General features: G+C 46.3%; 1 protein-coding gene across 1 annotated transcript in view; it reads left to right on the forward strand.

The window, feature by feature from the left end:
• LOC309537654 (uncharacterized protein) overlaps positions 1 to 15,526 on the forward strand; it is a 28,771-nt gene extending 13,245 nt beyond the window's left edge. The window contains exons 7-12 of the mRNA XM_082232545.1: positions 4,322 to 4,462; positions 8,530 to 8,646; positions 9,526 to 9,582; positions 11,491 to 11,670; positions 13,154 to 13,273; positions 15,160 to 15,526. Of these exons, the coding sequence (XP_082088671.1) occupies positions 4,322 to 4,462; positions 8,530 to 8,646; positions 9,526 to 9,582; positions 11,491 to 11,670; positions 13,154 to 13,273; positions 15,160 to 15,240 (696 nt within the window). The 3' untranslated portion in view covers positions 15,241 to 15,526. The remainder of the gene's footprint in view (positions 1 to 4,321; positions 4,463 to 8,529; positions 8,647 to 9,525; positions 9,583 to 11,490; positions 11,671 to 13,153; positions 13,274 to 15,159) is intronic.
• Positions 15,527 to 19,020: the final 3,494 nt, after the last annotated feature.

The raw sequence follows: 19,020 nt of genomic DNA on the forward strand, positions 1-19,020 counted from the left end.
CCTGTTTTGGTCTCTACAGCCACAGCAGGCGTTGTAACTCTCCAGCTTTATCCTCAAAGGTACACCCTTCCATTGTCTCCCGAGACAGATAGATGCCAAGAACAGGAATGGCCAGGGATGATGGGAATCACCCACTCCTTGCTAGTCCTGCAGATGCAGTTGTCTTTGATGGCAACTTTTCCCCCTTCCCAACAGAGGTGATTGACTTGTGGCCCTCCAGGAGTTGACTGAACAAATAATCATAGAATTGTAGAGTTGGAAGGGGCCCAGAGGATCAATTAGTCCAATCCCCTGAAATACAGGAATATGCAGTTTGTCCCATATGGGGCTCGAACCTCCAACCTTGGTGTCATCAGCACCATGCTCTACTAACTGAGCTCTCAAGGCTGAAGACCATCAAACAATCCATTTCTATGCCACTTAATTTAGTAAAAAATATACCTATAAGCGATGTACAGAAAACGGAAGCAGCAACAGACAACTTAAGATATTACAAAAATGCAGTTACGTATGAAGGTAAAGGTAAAGGGACCCCTGGCGATTAAGTCCAGTCGTGGCCGACTCTGGGGTTGCGGCGCTCATCTCGCTTTATTGGCCTAGGGAGCCGGCGTACAGCTTCCGGGTCATGTGGCCAGCATGACTAAGCCGCTTCTGGCGAACCAGAGCAGCACACGGAAATGCCGTTTACCTTCCCGCCGGAACGGTACCTATTTATCTACCTGCACTTTGAGGTGCTTTTGAACTGCTAGGTTGGCAGGAAGAGGGACCCAGCAACGGGAGCTCACCCCGTCACAGGGATTCGAACGGCCGACCTTCTGATCGGCAAGTTGCTAACATATATTCATCCTCTTTCTCGGCCTCTGGGTTCTCACTCAGGCTCCAAACAAGCTCTCAGCTCACCCACAAGTCTCACAATGAGAGTTGCTACTGGAAACAGCGGGCATCACCTTTCGCTCTCACCCTTGACTTGCATTTTTATGGGCAGTCCGAAGGTGGATGGTACTTCCTCAGCTGGCCCACAGCTGTGCCCCATTCAGCTGCACCCTCAACACCCAGTTTCTAGGTGTGGCAGGTTTGTTCAGTTTTTCAGGGAGTAAGAAGGATGGGAAGAGCTCTTTCTTCCTCCAGTGTCCTCTCCTTCTCCTCCAGCTGCCTGCAGACTCTACCTGGCAAGTAACTTGCAGTGAGCACCAAGGCAGTTCTCACTAGCCCCATTTTTCAGGCTCACCTGTTGCTGGACTCCAGCTCTCCCCAGTCCCAGGCAACATGCTCATTGGTCAGGTGGGATGGAGGTTCTAGTCCAGCAGCACCTGGGGGGGGGCAGACAGGAGCAGTTGCCCCTTTCCTCAGCTACAAGGACCAGTGGGATGACTCCCAGGAACAGAGGGAAAATTCTTTCTTGTAAAAAAAGTTTTTATTTATACTTTTCAAATTTGTACATTTCATTAATTTTACAATCAATTTAACATTTCAAAATTTGACTTCCCTCCCCCTCTTTCTGCGGTTCCTTAAATTTATTTCTTAATGTCTTCTGCATATCCAAATTCATTTAACTCGCTCATTTAATTATCTACTATAAATAGATAGTCTTATAAAACTACAGGATATTACAATAACCCTGCTAATGTTTTTATCTGTTTACAATTTATCTGTAAATATTCAATAAGCCATTTCCATTCTTTTATAAACAATTTGTTATCTTGATTTCTTATTCTTCCAGTAGGTTTTTGCCATTTCTGCATATTCCATAAGTTTTTGTATCCATTCTTCCTTTACTGGGAGACCTGCTTCTTTCCACTTGTGGGCAAGTAACATTCTTGCAGGGGGGAAATTTGTGGAGGGAGAGCTCTATCAATGGCTACTGACCACAATGGCTATAGCTGGAGGTGGCAAAGTTTCTGAATACTTGTGGCTGGAAACCACAGGAGGGCGAAGTGCTCTCGTGCTTGAATCCTGCTCCCACCTGGTTGGCCACTGCAAGAGCAGGATGCTGGACCGGATAGGCCATTGGCCCAATACAACAGCCTCTTCTTATAACTGCCTTATATTGAGTCAGATGAGCAGAGACCAGAAGAGACTGCCAGTGGTTCTCAAGGGTTTCCGACAGGGGTCTCTCAGCCTTACATGGAGCGGCCAAGGATTGAACCCAGGACATTCTGCACATATTGCAGGGGGTTGGACTAGATGATCCTGGGTCCCTTCCAACTCTACAGATCTATGATTCTATGCAAAGCAGATGGCTCTGCCACAATCGGACCAATTTTTGCTTTGCCTCCCAAACTTGCTTCTCTCCCCCCGACCCCATGTCCCTGGTTTCAGTTCTGCATTTCTAATGGAAAGTTGGTTGCAACATGACACACAGCTGGCCACATTTTGGGATTGATGCTATGTAAGCCCAAATTACACAAGAGTCCCGAATATAGTGTTGTGCACAAATTAACCTTCGCAGTAATTTTACACATTGTTCTTTTCCGGGTAAAGAGGAAGAAGCTTCTAGTTCTGTTGGCTCTCTCTCTCTCTCTCTCTCTCTCTCTCTCTCTCTCTCTCTCACACACACACACACACACACACACACACACACAGAGAGAGAGAGAGAGAGAGAGAGGGAGACTGGGTGATGTGCTGCCAATAACAGCTGAAACCAGAAGGGTGGGTTCTCTCACATTTCCTGCAGCTGTGGAACAGGACCTCGGAGTCCCTAAGACCGTTTCTCCTTCCCACAACTGACAAAAACCAGAATGAATGACGCAAAATGCTGTGGGTGGGTGGCAAATCCTGCAAAATAAGGGAGACCCTTTTAGAAGTTACTGTTTCAATGAACTGGAGCAGCGAAAAGAGTGTTGCATCTTAATGTGATGCAGCTGGGATAGTTAAACAGGAGAAAAAGCCAGTGTCTGCCCATGTCCCATGAGGATATGTTTGCTTCAATAAACAAGAGCCATTTTCAATCCAGTGCTAGGCCTGTGTAGAGCTTGTGTGAGGCCTGAGGTGGGTGGGTGGGGGAGTCTTGCTAGAATAAAGTTATAAACTCACAGGTGGCCTGGCCCTCCAAAGCCCAGGGCAAGTGAACCCAGCTACCACCCCCCTTGCACTTTTTGACATTAAGAGCTGTTCGACAGTGGAACAGACTCCCACAAGAGATGGTGGACTCTCCTTCCAACCAGCAGAAGTTGGAAAGCCATCTCTCCTGGATGCTTTAGCTGAGATTCCTTCATTGCAAAGGGTTGGACTAGAGATTCTATGATTATATTCTGTGAAACCTGAACTCAGCAAAATCTGCACTATTGCTCAACATCTGTCCGGATCTGGTCTGTAAGCTCCAAGGGGCTCACTTGGGACTTACTTTTGAGTAGGCACCCATAGGACTGTGCCACCAGCTTCAGTCAAGCTGTGGGGCTGGCAGGCAGAAGATAAGGGGCCAAAACTGGTTGCCCTCAATGGACCTTTTCATTTCTAAGAATTGCTGCCTTTGATGGAGCTTTTCATTTCCAAGAATTGCAAGTTTCTGGATGTGAGCTGCTGTATAGTTCTTTTGTCTCGTGCTAGGGGAAATGTTACTCTGGGCTCCCTTTCACTTCCCTTTTCCCCCTTCTTCTTCTTCAGGTTCAGTCCTGCTAGCTAACCAGCAGCCCACTTGGCCACTGATTACAGCATTCCTGGTGTCCTATGACACAACTGGTGCCCCTGGGTGCAATCCAGAAAGAGGTATGGGATCAGCTTGAGGGGTGTGTGTGTGTGTCAGCATTGTCAGGGTTGGCAAAACAGTGCCTTGGCTGCAGGGGAGGCAGGTGGGTGGTTTTGCCAAGAGGAGTCTCTGCCCGCCCTGTTTGCATCTTCATTTTGGATCCCAGAGAACTTAAACATCAGCTTGCTTTACTCCAGCTTCTGGTGTGCAGGATTGCATCCAAGTCAGAGCAATGCAGGTGCCTGGAAACAGAATGGGAGAATTCCAAATCTGCAATATCACAAAGCCTTTATCATTCAGCATCTCCTGCCCTCACCCCAAGCAGAATGAATATCCTGTTTTTGAGAATTAAGAGCAGAAGGAGGATGGGCAGTTTGGACTCCCAAGTTTGCTTGGGAGGAGAGTGCCGAGTTCAGTTGGTGCTCTTGTTATCACTGCTCTCCATTATAGGGAGAAAGAAAGCCACCCTGCAGGTTGTTGTTGTTGTTGTTGTTATTATTATTATTATTATTATTATTATTATTATTATTATTATTATTCCAAAAGGGGGCAACAATTCACTCCCCGCTCTCCCTCTCTTATTTTCTCCTTCTCCCTTTTGATCTCCTCTTCCTGACACAGTTGCTGTTTTGAAAGTCTACAGAAGCCCACTCCTCAAACACCATCATGGATTCAATTCTGACTGCGCCACCATGGCCCTCCTCGAGGGATGAGTTTGATGCTTCTGTGCCAAAATCAGTGAAGAAGTTTTATCGGGGTGAGCCATTGGCACTGGGGGTGAGTACAGAATATAGCGGGGGGGGGGGGGGGAGATCATATTTGAATATCCAGTGGCTAGCTCATGACTGCCTGCCTGCCTGCCTCCTTTGGCACTTCCTTCCGCATGCCATATCAGAAGTCCTGCTGTTGTTGTATGAGTTGCTGTCTACACAAACGTATGTTGAGTTCTATTTTTTTTTTGTGCAATGTAACAAGCTTTATTAATAGTCTTACAATACATTACAGTGGACGTTCGCAACCCACAGCAGTCACAACCCGCGTCTGCGCACGCCTGGGTTGCGATTCGGTGCTTCTGTGTATGCGCAAAGCGTGATTTAGCGCTTTTGCGCATGTGTGACCACTGAAACCCGGAAGTAACCCATTTCAGTACTTCCGGGTTTCGGTGGTCCGCAACCCCAAAAAACACAACCTGAAGCGTCTGCAACCCGAGGTATGACTGTACAGATGTATAATATATCTCATAGAGTTGAAATTTCAAACACACACACACACACACACACACACACACAAAAACAACAACATATACTTGTCTTTTCTTACATAGTTATAAAACTTAAGCTACAGCTGTGTTTATGCTACTTTTTATGCAGTTATTAACAAAGATTATTAACAAAAATTAACGTCTGCTGAGTTCCACATGACATGCTCACGGGTAAATGGGGATAGGACTACAACCTACATGAACATTAAAAAGAAAAAAGATATCGTTTTTTGACATAAGCCTTCCTTAGGCACATTAATCCTGAGGCGACACAAAAGTTTATAGGGTTCCCCACTCCTGATTTTTAAAAATAAATAAATAAATAAAAAATATTGAACAAGCAGAGTCGTAAAATACATGGAATACCAGCAAACAAACGTAGAAATTATTGAGAGTATACATACAAAAGAACAAAAATAAAGCAAAAAAGAAAAAGAGAGGGAGAGAAAGAAAAAGAAAAAGAAAAAGAAAAGAAAGAAGAATAAAAGTATGAATAGAGTAAAAAAACATAGTAATATTTCAGTCAGCAAAGAAAGGAAACTTCCGCCTATACCCATTGTACTAGTTTTCAAATAAACTATTCTTTACACAGTTATGCAACGTTGTTTTTCGTTAACTTAATTTAACTTTATCCAACATGCACTTTGTATTACAAGGCTCATTCAATATCTGCCAGAAAACTTTTACTATTGCAGTACCCTTTGAGATATTCCTTGATTATAAACCAACCCTTATTTACTTCTTGTATTGTGTTTCCTCTTACTGAGCCCGTTCTCCTTGCTAATTGTAAGTACTCTATCCATTTGGCTTGCCATTTGATCTTTGAGGGGATGATGTTGCTTTCCCATTCTCTTGCTATTAAAATCCTTGCTGCAGTTGAGGCATACATGAATAGCCCCACCCCTGCTTAAACGCAGAGATGTGGCACTATTTGGTCTATGTGGTTAAATACGCATCGTGCATTTATGGGACAATGCATCACTGCACTCTTCCCAATCTGCTGCATTACTGCATTTTGATATTTTGTTGGAAGCTGCCCAGAGTGGCTGGGGAAGCCCAGTCAGATGGGCGGGATATAAATAAATCATCACCATCATCATCATCATCATCATCATCATCATCATCATCTCATTTCAGAACAATCTCCCCTTGCCTTCCCTTGCACACTATTTTAGGGGTTTTTCCAGAACCCTTAGAGCCAATGGGGGATGTGGAGGGTGAGTGGGCAGGAGAAAACCCCATTGTATTAGTGGGAGTCCCTGCACTGGCTTCCACTAGTGTCATTGCTCTCCCCCCCCCAAAAAAAAAAATCCTGAGAAATGTAATTTACCTCTCACAGAACAGCGTTAGAAACTGAGATATGAAAGCTAGGAGCTAAATGGCACCTTAAACCTAGGTTATGGGCGCAACAATGAAATGCCTAGGTGCACTTTTTTATAACAAGAATTCAAAGCCGAAGATGAACTGCAGCTAAAATGTTGTGCTCCTTTTTCACATGGTCTAGTCCTTCCCCTTCTTCCCACTCCCCTGATATTCTTAAGAGGGTCTCTTCCCCAGTTTTCAGAGAGTAACTGGAAGTGGGGAGGCAGAAAAAGCTCCTTCTTTCCTTCCACTCTGCAGTTTTAATCCGATATCTTAGGCATGGTACTGTGCCCAGAGCTCAGAAACTGCTCATGCTAATGAAATTCCATGTCACGGAATGTGCCTAGAACAATGGGAGCTTTGAACACTGTCACAGAACTATAATTCCCTGCATTCTTCAACTTGGCTTCAAATGTATGGTGCTTCACATGGAACGAATAATCCTTCCATGTGACGAGTCAATCGAGAACCTGAGTCTGAGAAATGGGCTGGAAAGGTGCTCCACTGCAGTTGCTGTATATGTTGCTTTTAATAATAATAGTAATAATAATAATAATAATTCTGCCCTGACCCTGGTACATTTCGTTAAAAGGTCATGCTATGACCACAGTTACAACTGACGACTGTCCACAAAGGACTTAATGAAGCTTAAAAATACTGAAGGACAGGCAGGGGTCAAACTTAGGTCAAACACTCGTGGGTTTATAGTGGACCTGTGACCTCAGTAACTGCCCCAGCAATTCAGACAATGTCTGGGGCAGTCCTGTGCCTAACTTGGCAAGGCTTGTGAGAGCGCTCAGCCCTCTGCTCCCGTTTCTTAGCAGAAATTCCCTCCTCATCTCCCTGTCTTTTGCTTCACACAGCCACCAAACGCTTCCCTCCCTTTTTGGCTTGGGGGCAGCTGCTGCCAAGGGTGACCCTGCATGATTGGAAATTTGCATCTCCACCACTCCCCCCATCTTCAAGGCCAACATCAGTACAGGGGGTAATTTGAAGCCTGGAGCCAGTGGCTGCCTAAATCATGGGTAGGCGAACTAAGGCCCGGGGGCTGGATCCAGCCCAATCACCTTCTAAATCCGGCCCATGACGGTCCGGGAATCAGCATGTTTTTACATGAGTAGAATGTGTCCTTTGATTTAAAATGCATCTCTGGGTTATTTGTGGGGCCTGTCTGGTGGTTTTACATGAGTAGAATGTGTGCTTTTATTTAAAATGCATCTCTGGGTAATTTGTGGGGCATAGGAATTCGTTCATCCCCCCCCCCCAAAAAAAAAAATATAGTCCGGCCCTCCACAAGGTCTGATGGACAGTGGACTGGCAAACTGTGTGTCTTAGTAACCAACTTGTGACATTTTAAGGGTTTAGGATACCCCCTAAAAACCCAATCTAGAATGAGTTGGCTCTGCCTGCCATTGGCTCTGTGCAAGGTTGGAATAGATTACGGTACTTTCAGGCTCCCTTCCAACTCTATGATTCTGTGATCCTGCCTTCACCTGCGGTGGGCTTTCCACCTTCTGCCCTACCAACCACCTACCAACCACCACACCCCAGAGCTGTCCCCGTGAGCCTGTTTATTTGCCTTCCCCTGTCTGATGTTTGAACTGTAACCACTAGGAAGTCCAAAAAATCTACTGCATGTCTCCTCAGACTGAGTTCAGAGGGACTTCCTCCCAAGTAAGTGCATTGAGGATTGCAGACTTCGGTCCTGCTTTCTCTGGCCATGAGCTGTAGGTGGCTCCTTTGAGCATTTTTGTTTTGTTCCAAAGACTCAGGACTACCTTACACGTTATGTTAAGTTTATCCAGTGGCAAACTTTGGCCTTTAAAATTTCAGTGTCGCCCTGTGCAATGCTAAAATTCAGCTCCCGGCTGCCTCTCATCTTCCATGGCTTGTTATTGTTGCAGCTTCCTCTGTGGGCTGCCTCTGGTTTGGCCCTTGGAAGCTCTCAGTTGTAGATATGTGATGATTATAAGGATATTGCTGGAGTCCACTGATGTTTATAGGCACCCTGTAGGTTAATTATTCATCCCCATAGTGCTGATTAACTCCTATGGACAGACAAGCAGGTAGCATTCACAAAGAAGAAGAAGATTCACGCCTCTTCTGCACCCCTTGGAGAAGGCATTCATGCCAGAAAAACATGGATCTGAAGTGATCTTTATTTGTTCTGTGGGTTGAAAGTGTGGTGATGCTAAAACCTGGTTTTATGTTTTCTTTGCAGATCACACAGATCCTCCTTGGAATCATGCACATTGTATTTGGAGTTGTGTTTAACCTAATGGGCGATCACAGAGGATCTTACAATCCTATAGAACATCCACTCTGGGCTGGAATCTTGGTAATTCTACATATAATATCTCTGTGTGTTAAACCTCCCCAGCAACCTAAAAAAACAAAACAGTTCCTTCAGGATTCACCCGAGAGTAAGGCAGAGATGAAAATATCAGTGACTACATTATTACAGGAACACTGTTCCACAGCATTTGATATTTTCATTTACATATTCATTCGAAATAAGTTGGGTTTATGAAGCGATTCTATATCTTCCCACCATGCTGACGAAGAATTCTACAAAACAGTAGTCAGTATCCGGAATCACTGTTCTTCACTTCATTTAAAGGTTTTCAGAGAGTTTGAGACTAAAGATTTCATTTTGGACTTGCTATGGTTTGAAGGAATTCTATAAAAGATTGACTAATGCCTATGTACATGGTCATTGTGTTGCCTAGACATTGCTGATGTTCTCTTTGCAACACAGGGGTTTGTTTGGTTACTTACATCTTGCTTTCTAGGCAGGGACCCAGTGAAGAAGCAGGCAGTGGCATCTGGTGCTCCACCCTCCCCCACTCTCTGTTGTTTGGTCCAATGTGACAGGTAGCTGGATGCAGCAGTGGTGAGGAGGAGGAGGTCCAGGGGCCTTGTTCTGACATGACCCCTGCTAAGATAAGAGCTCTTGGAAGATGCCTGAACTTGCCAACCCTTGATACCAACTATTGATGCCTGCCATGTAAGGAAGTGTGCTGAGTTAGAGGCAGAGAGAGATTGGAAAAGGCCCACAGTGGGGAACAGCAAACTACAAGAGCCTCCCTGCCACAGTGATTAGTGTGTTACACTAAGACTGGGAAACTGTGGTTTGCATTCAACTTTCTTCCTACATATGAGAAAATGCCTTGTAATCTTGTTCATTGTTTCTGTCGTCCTCTCCCATCTCTTACAGTACACCATTTCAGGATCTCTGTCTGTGGCAGCTGCCAGGAACCCCAAAGTGCCAATGGTAACTAATTTGTTTTCGGGCACACACATCTGTGTGACATGACGGGAGGTGAAGCACACAGTTGGTGACATCTTCTGCTTGCCATTTAAGGCTCCCTCCTGGAGTTCCTGGTCTGAAGCTATCATGCCCAACCTCATGCATTTTTCCTGAGGAAGTTCTGTGGATTACTTTATGAGGTTTAGGATCTTGGCTCAGGCCAAGCGTCAGACTGGATTGACACAACATTAGAAACAGAGGGGAAATTTGATTCAGTATGCACCAAAAGCTGAATGTATAAAATCGGCACTTTCTGAAATGATATGCATTTGAAAGCTACAGATATCCTTGTAGATCTGCACTTAGTTGAATGTTGCAATGCACTTCTCCAACCACCCAGTGTTTACGAAAATGCATTTATTAGGAGAATGTGCATAAAGATGAAGATATTAGGACATTGTCAGCTTTTCGATCGCAAACAATGATTTCCCTCTACTCCATATTTTGGGTTCAACTACACACTTAAAAAAAGAAATCCTGCCCCGATCTCAGACAACTCATAGCTGGTCAGCTGTAGCTGGTTAGAATCTGATAGTTTTTAACATTTTTTTTTAAAAAAATATTGTGGGATATTTCCAAAGCAAAGGATATTTACCCATATAAGTCCAAAGCTTAAATGGGTGCTATTGTCCCACAATGGAACCTGCCCTCCCCACCTCATGTGAAACTCAAGGGGTGGGGTTCTGTATCAGTGTATTGCAACACCATAGGATGTCCCCAGAAGCCCCATCTGTGTCCTGTTCTGGGCGCCACAATTTAAGAAGGATAATGACATGTTGGAGGGGGATTTCCAGCCGGTGGCAGAGGACAGAGTGACTCCAGGAGACATAGGTGTAAAAACCCAAACTAAAACAAAGACTTTATTACTAAACAATAAACACAAACTCTGGTGGGTGTTATTCCTGTAGGCAGGCTACAAAACTCAGCTTTTTCCCTTTATAGCAATGGCCAGCTGCAGCCAATTAATCCCAGAAACTTCTTAAAGGTATACACACATGTTTCTGTGCCGAATGTCCTCTAACATGACAAGCTGGAACATGTGCAGAGGAGGGCAACCAAGATGATCAAGGGTCTGGAAACCAAGTCTTTTGAGGGAGTTGGGTGTGTTTAGTCTGGATAAGAGGAGATATAATACCAGGCAGATTGTTGTTTAGTCATTTAGTCGTGTCCGACTCTTCGTGACCCCATGGACCAGAGCAGGCCAGGCACTCCTGTCTTCCACTGCCTCCCGCAGTTTGGTCAAACTCATGCTGGTAGCTTCGAGAACACTGTCCAACCATCTCTCCCTCTGTCGTCCCCTTCTCCTTGTGCCCTCAATCTTTCCCAACATCAGGGTCTTTTCCAGGGAGTCTTCTCTTCTCATGAGGTGGCCAAAGTATTGGAGCCTCTCAGGGCTATTGTCACCATTGTAGAGGTCAACAGAGCTAGAATTGATTAATGCAACCTAAGGCCCAGGGGCCCGATGTGGCCCAATCACCTTTTAAATCCGGCCCACGGACACGGTACAGGGGGTAATTTGAAGCCTGGAGCCAGTGGCTGCCTAAATCATGGGTAGGCAAACTAAGGCCTGGGGGCTGGATCCAGCCCAATCACCTTCTAAATCCGGCCCGCGACGGTCCGGGAATCAGCGTGTTTTTACATGAGTAGAATGTGTCCTTTTATTTAAAATGCATCTCTGGGTTATTTGTGGGGCCTGCTTGGTGTTTTTACATGAGTAGAATTGTGTGCTTTTATTTAAAATGCATCTCTGGGTTATTGTGGGGCATAGGAATTTTTTCTCTCCCCCCCCCCAAAAAAAATATAGTCCGGCCCACCACAATGTCTGAGGGACTCTTGGCTTAATGAAATAATGTTATATGTCACCATTTTTAGGTGAAAGGCATGCTTGGAATGAACGTGGTGAGTTCTGTGGCAGCCGGCATTGGAATTGTGTCGCTCTGTTTCCAATTGGAATTTTACACACCAGGACGGGAAGCAGAATACTTTTGCCATTATGAGTATTCAGGCAATACTACACTGTCAGAGTGCATTAAAACTCACATACTCCCTTGGGTAAGTGCAGGTCTCACCAATACTGAGGGCGCTAGCAAACCGTTGTTATTTTGGGGCGATATTCCAGGAGCACCCCAACCAATTGAGGTTGTACCATTAAAGTGGATTTAGAGTTCACAGGCCACAAACCCACTTCCTCCAAAGATGATACTTTGCAAGAAGGAAAGCAATGGATAAACGTACTGGGAAGTGTGGGGAAACACTTGCTTGAGGCAAAGTTTGAGTGAATGCTGAATAAATGGCCAACGTTGTCCAATCTCCCTGCAAAGGGAGGAGGAGGGACACAGAACTGGGTGAAACAGGGTGCCTTAGCTCCTGGAGGGTCCTGTCCGTGAAGAGAGGAAGTAATTTGTGTCACTAATATAATCTCTCGTAATCATTAGCAGAGGTGAAACTAGGCTTTCTTTCACCAGGGTCCAGTGGCGTAGCGTGCAGGGGGGGCCGGCCGCACTGGGCGCAACATCTGGGGGTTAGGGTTAGGGGGCGCAAATCCACGGGTTAGGGGGTGCAAATCCACGGGTTAGGGGGCGCAAATTACTTGCCTTGCCCTGGGTGCTGACAACCCACGCTACGCCACTGCCCGGGTCAAAGACCCAGTTTGGCACACACAGGACCCCACATGCATTTGTTTACACACCCAGGCTGGGAGCCTCTGGCGGCTTCAAAAAACCTGGCTCACCACCCTATAGCTACAGCACAACAGATGGGGAATAGTGATTACTTTGATCTTGGAATTACGTACGTTTGGTGCATTTTGCATTGTCCCAGCGACACTTAAGCAATTGCAAACCTTGTGGGTTCTTGAGGTAGGCAGCCAAGTTAGGCAGCCAAGTTAGTCTGCTGCTCCCCGGTGTCCGGGGGCACTGGGTATCTGTGTGCATTATTATTTTTGCTCTTGTATCCCACCTGATCACTAATAATAATAATAATAATAATAATAATAATAATAATAATAATAATTTATTTATACCCCACCCATCTGGCTGGGTTTCCCCAGCCACTCTGGGCGGCTTCCAACAAAACACTAAAATACAACAACCTATTAAACATTAAAAACTTCCCTAAACAGATGTCTTCTAAAAGTTTGGCTGTTATTTTTCTCTTTGATATCTGGTGGGAGGGCAGGGCGGGTGCCACTACCGAGAAGGCCTTCTGCCTGGTTCCCTGTAACTTGGCTTCTCAGAGGGAGGGAACCACCAGAAGGCCCTTGGCGCTGGGCCTCAGTGTTTGGGCAGAACGATGGAGGTGGAGATGCTCCTTCAGGTCTCCAAGGAGCTCGAGGTGGTCTACATGCTCTAAACAACCTTGTGGGGTTGAAGGGCTGGGCTGAAAGAGATAACTTGCCCAAAGGCATGTGGCAAGTGGGGATTTGAACCCTGGACTGCCAGGTCCTAGTCTGAGACTCTTTGAAATACATCTATAGACAAGCATACACCTTGCTGGAGGGTAATTCCCTTTGCTGGGCTCTCTGCTTCATCGACAGAACATGTTGTATGGAATCCTGGCTGTCCTCCTGGTATTCAACATCCTTGAGTTTTGCATCACTATCTCCACCGCTGCGTTTGGGTGCAAGACTGTTTGCCAGGACAACTACACCGAAACGGTAACATTGAAAAGAGAGTGGGGTTTGGTAACCAGAACAGGCAGGGATTCAGGGACAGGGTCCTAAAATAAGGGGTATTGTAGAATAACGATATTCCATGTTGAGGCTGGAAGTCTGCCTCTAAAACTCTTAGCTCATTGTTCCTGAAATATACTCAGAGTCCTGTAGTGATTTCATGCTCTTTATTGCAGCTTGTAAAACAGTGATTGAATTGCCCCCCAAACCTCAGGCTTTTATATACATTATTTACACAATGAGTCCCGTCTGATTGGCTGATTCTGCTTCCCTCCTGGAGCCTGATTGGTCTTCTCCTGCAGGCCAATCAGTTGTTGCATTCTACAATCCTACCAGCCTAATAGGCTGACTAACTTCTTCCTGGAGCCTGATTGGTCTTCTACTGCAAGCCAATCAGTTGTTGCATTCTAGGATCCTACTTGCCTATTGTTCTAGGATACAAGGTTAGTACATAACAGCTCCTAAGCTCCCATTGCAGTGTGAAACAGATGTATCTAGCTAGAAAGAATTGGTTTGCTGTCAGCACTATGGACTAGAAAACCACCTAGCAGCACCATCAAGATCCTGAAATACTCGGGGAACCTCCATGGATGCAAAAGGCTTCCTGCAGCAGATGGTTACTTTGAAGGCAGCTGAAACAGTGATGGAGCTGATGGCTGAGCTAGCAGACTCATCCTGACAGCCTCCCTAGGTGCTAATAATAATAATAATAATAATAATAATAATAATAATAATAATAATTTTTTATTTATACCCCGCCCTCCCCAGCCAAGGCCGGGCTCAGAGCGGCTTACAAGCAATAATAAAAACAAGATGAATGATTACAACTTAAAAACAAAAATAAAATACAACATTAAAATAATGGAACATTAAAATATTAAAATGTAGCCTCATTGCAGGAGAAGGAAAAGAAAAAAGAAAATGGGGGGGGGGGAGGGAATCAAATTGGCTCCAAGCCAAAGGCCAGGCGGAACAACTCTGTCTTACAGGCCCTGCAGAAAGAAATCAGATCCTGCAGGGCCCTGGTCTCATGAGACAGAGTGTTCCACCAAGTTGGGGCCAGTGCTGAAAAGGCCCTGGCTCTGGTTGAAGCCAATCTAACTTCCTTAGGGCCTGGGACCACTAGGGTGTTGTTATTTATGGACCTTGAGGCTCTCCGTGGGGCATACCAGGCGAGGCGGTCCCATAGGTACGAGGGTCCTAGGCCGTGAAGGGCTTTAAAGGTCAAAAGCAGCACCTTAAATCTGACCCTGTACTCCACCGGGAGCCAGTGCAGCTTGTAAAGCACTGGATGAATATGCTCCCATGGCAGAGACCCCGTGAGGAGCCTCGCTGCAGCATTCTGTACCCGCTGGAGTTTCTGGGACAGCTTCAAGGGCAGCCCTGCATAGAGCGAATTACAGTAGTCAAGCCTGGAGATGACTGTCGCATGGATCACTGTGGCCAGGTCGGGGCGGGAAAGGTAAGGGACCAACTGCTTGATGCGGCGAAGGTGGAAAAATGTCGCCTTGGCTGTTGCTGTAACTTGCGCCTCCATGGAAAGGGAGGCGTCAAGGATTACACCCAAACTCTTAACGGAAGGCAATGGCACTAACTGGGCCCCCTCAAGAGAAGGGAGTTGGTCCCTCATCCCCATACCATCCCGACCCAGCCATAGGACCTCTGTCTTCCACCCACCCCAATTGTGGGTGGAAGGGCTGTGGCTCAGTGATACAGCATCTGCTTTGCATCTAGGAGGTCCCAAGTCCAACCCCCCACAGCCCTTCCCTTATTTATCAAGAACCAAACTTCGTTGTTGTTATTCAGAAGCTGAGCATCACAGTAAATGCACAGCAAGGCTGATTTTACTCTTGGAGTGTTCTTTTCTGCAGGTTGTGGTGGTTTACCAGAATGCGACCCCAGGCGATGCTCTTGGTCTTCCAGCTGCTTGCAAGGATCCCGATTCCCCCTGATTTGCTTCCTCTTCCACCCTCCTTGACGGCCATCTCCTTCTGCAAAGTCAAGAGCAAAAAAGGATGAATGTGTACTTATGCGCCAAGCAGCTTTATTGGCTGGACCAAGATTGTCTTCGTAACCAGAGAAATACAATGGAACTATTTTGATAATGCGGCGTGGACATTTCTTTTTTGATAGAAGGGCAGCTTTATAACTTTGAACTGACCATTGAAATTGCACTAGATATCTTGCAGCAAGATATGAATGGAAAAAGGAAATATTATACGACCGTATTATGCTTTGTTCACTGTTTCTGGTCTTCTGTTTTCAGATAGCTTTGTGTATTCCCAGCATCTAACACAGGGTTTCTGACATGCTAGAACAGAGGTGTGGAAGCTCTGGTCTGTAGGCTGAAGTGGCCCACTAGGGCTTTGAATCTGGCCCTCAGGACTTTCCCCAGCATACTGCTCCCCTCCCCCCTTCCTACATTACCCCCAGCTTCAGCCCGGCCTTGCAGAGTGTTTTTGTCTGGCTGGAATGTGACAGCAGGGGTCGGCAAGGCTTACCGGGCATGGGCCAGATCACTCTCATGGAGATCCTCTGTGGGCCGGACTGGTGCAGTGCGACACCAGAAATTGCATCTGTGAATGTCCGTGATAAATAGGTACCACTTACCAGCGGGAAGGTAAACGGCGTTCCGTGTGCTGCGCTGGCTCGCCAGATGCAGCTTTGTCACGCTGGCCACGTGACCCGGAAGTGTCTCCGGACAGCGCTGGCCCCCGGCCTATAGATGTGAGATGGGCGCACAAACCCCAGAGTCTGTCAAGACTGGCCCGCTCGGGCAGGGGTACCTTTACCTTTACCTATGTCCGTGGCACCGGAAATTGCTTCTGCACATGCCCAGACACTGAAAACTGTGCCTGCACAGAAGCAATTTTCGGCATCTGGGCATAGGCAGAAGCGATTTCTGGTGCCATGGACATGTGCAGACATGATTTCCGGTGTCTGGGCATGCGCAGAAGCGATTTTCAGAGCCATGGAAGAGAGTCCTCACACCGAGCTGCACCAGTTTAGCGGGCGGCTCGGTTCGGGGTTGGCTCACGGGCCACTTAAGCGACCCTCATGGGCTGCTTCCGGCCCATAGGCTTTAGGTTGCCAACCTCTGCCTTGGAGCTTTGTTAGTGCCTCTTTTGGTGTGTGATCCCATCTACACTATGTATTTAATGGAGTATAGTTGCACTTTGTGACCTGCTACCACCATGCAAATATATTATTCCCGAAGTTGGGTGCCCCTCTCTCTGCCTGGTGGTGGCAAAAGCCCATGGGGCCCAGGCACCCACACAGGGTCTATGTCCCTTTGGAGAATGGACGATGCAGCAGAGACTGTTGTGGCTTTAAGAAATTTGCTTCATTCACCTATTTACACCTTCAGTGTGCATGGAGCAGTCCAGATCTTATGGCACAGTCATTCCAAGAGGCAGCAGTGTAAGCTGACTGCAGTCTGCCTCTCCTGTGATCGACCTCTGCCCTCCCTACCCCTTCTTCTTCCCCCAACCCCCTCCCCTCCCCTAGAGCAGTTACCCAGGGTGCCTCCCAAATCCCCAATCTCTGTTCACACCTGGAGCAAGAGGGGAAGGAATTTCCTTGTACAGTGGTGCCTCGCAAGACGAAATTAATTCGTTCTGCGAGTTTTTTCATCTAGCGAATTTTTCGTCTTGCGAAGCACGAGTTGCTCCTCGAAGTCAAGTCGCAACTGTTTTAAGAAAAAGGAAACAAACTTGCAAGACGTTTTCATCTTGCGAAGCACGCCCATTGGGAAATTCGTCTTGCGACGCAACTCAAAAAACCAAAAACTCTTTCGTCTTGCAAGTTTTTCATCTTGCGAGGCATTCGTCTTGCGAGGTACCACTGTATTGTTAATGTCCCTCAATTGCTCCCTATCATTCGTAGCTCAGCCACAGGAATTCCTTTGCAGCTTGCATCCTCCTTTCATATCACAAATAACTGAAATCACATTGTAGTGGAAAACACACAGGAAAAATGGAAGATTTGGCCTTGCACAGTCAACCCTTCCTGTGAGTCCTCGCTGGAGCACCCCTGCCCTTGAGGGAGGCCCAGCTGGGGCTCGACTGCCCAGATTAGGAGCCCTAATCTGCACAGGTGGTGGCTAGGGAGACATCCAGCTCCATCTGATTGGGGCAGGTACAAAGTAGTCAGAGAGGATAAGGATGATGGCCCAAATGCTGCTGAGGCCCCCTATGGCTGGATCTGGTGCTGTATGTGGGTGACGTTCTAGTGGGGGAATTGTGTCTTTGGAATTGTTCCTTTGGGGTTATTTCTCAGCATAAGAGGGTTTTTTATTGCTGTTTAAGGTGGTTTACTGTTTGGGTTTTGTTGTTGTTGTTCAGATAAAAATACCTTTCCCCTCATATATTTTCTGCCAAAGATCCTTTTGAAGAACCTGCAGTGTTAACTGGCAAAACACCTAGCATTTATTAATTTCTAGGGCTTGCCCTAAATCTATAACAATGTGGTAAACAAGATTCAGAAATTGGTCCCCAAATGCATCCTTGGGTCTGAGCTACAGTTCCCAGAGGGGTTTCAGCATCCACGCCTCATCCCAGAGAGCAGTGGTGAGGAGCTGTGTTGCCCACCCTTCTTGAGTGCCTTTGCCTGGCTCACAGCATATCTGAGTAATAATTTCGGTAGCTTGACTGGATGGAGGACGGAGAAAGGGAGGTGTATGTGCACATGGAAAGCTCCAGCATTTGCAGGGCCACAAGGAAGTCTGCCCATTTTTGTGTCTGGCCCCGCCCACAGTGGGCAGGAGGCCCCTGGAAAATGCAGCCATCAGGCTGAATAACATTGTGGGCTAAGTCCTAAGAATCAATCTGAGGTGGCTGTGCGGGAGCTTAGCAAATATTTTCTAAACATGTCCTCGGTAGGTATGTTGACATGACAGTCGTGCCGTTTCTTCTCTCTCCATGATTCTAAAATAACGTGGCAGCTTTGGCTTAGGAAATCTATTTAACTTATCCATGCATTCAGGACAGATCCTGAAGCTGAGGCTCCAGTACTTTGGCCACCTCATGAGAAGAGAAGACTCCCTGGAAAAGACCCTGATGTTGGGAAAGATGGAGGGCACAAGGAGAAGGGGACGACAGAGGACGAGATGGTTGGACAGTGTTCTCAAAGCTACAAACATGAGTCTGACCAAACTGCGGGAGGCAGTGAAAGACAGGAGTGCCTGGTGTGCTCTGGTCCATCGGGTCACGAAAGAGTCGGACATGACTAAATGGCTAAACAACAACAACAACAACATGCACTTAAATAGGGTGAATAAGTTGCTATTACTAAGAAATGTTAATGTTGAGAATAGATACTATATCTACCTTCCTTCCTTTGTTCTGAATTATATTTGGAGTTATAATCCCATCATCCCGTATAAAATCTAATACCACTTTTCCCCATTGGTTACAACACAACAGCGTTCTGACCACATTTTTAGATTTAAGCAGGGTGCTATGTGCTCCCAAATAGCATAAGGGCATTGAATGTGGTCTTGTACATGAAATATACCTTCCTAAGAATATTGCCTTCTTTCTTTTTGAAAATGAAAAGCAAGCTTCTTGTTTTTGGCAGAGAGAGAGAGAGCGAGAGCGAGAAAGACTGGGTGGAGTGCAGCCAATACAGGAGGAATCTTCAGAAACCAGAAGGGTGGCCCCTCTAACTTTTTCTGTAGTTGGGGAACAGGACCTCAGAGTTCCGCAGACCCCTTTCCTCTCCACAGCTAACAA

Source organism: Podarcis vaucheri (genome assembly GCF_965113315.1).
Source record: "Podarcis vaucheri genome assembly, chromosome: 7".
NCBI classification, from domain to species: Eukaryota; Metazoa; Chordata; class Lepidosauria; order Squamata; family Lacertidae; genus Podarcis; species Podarcis vaucheri.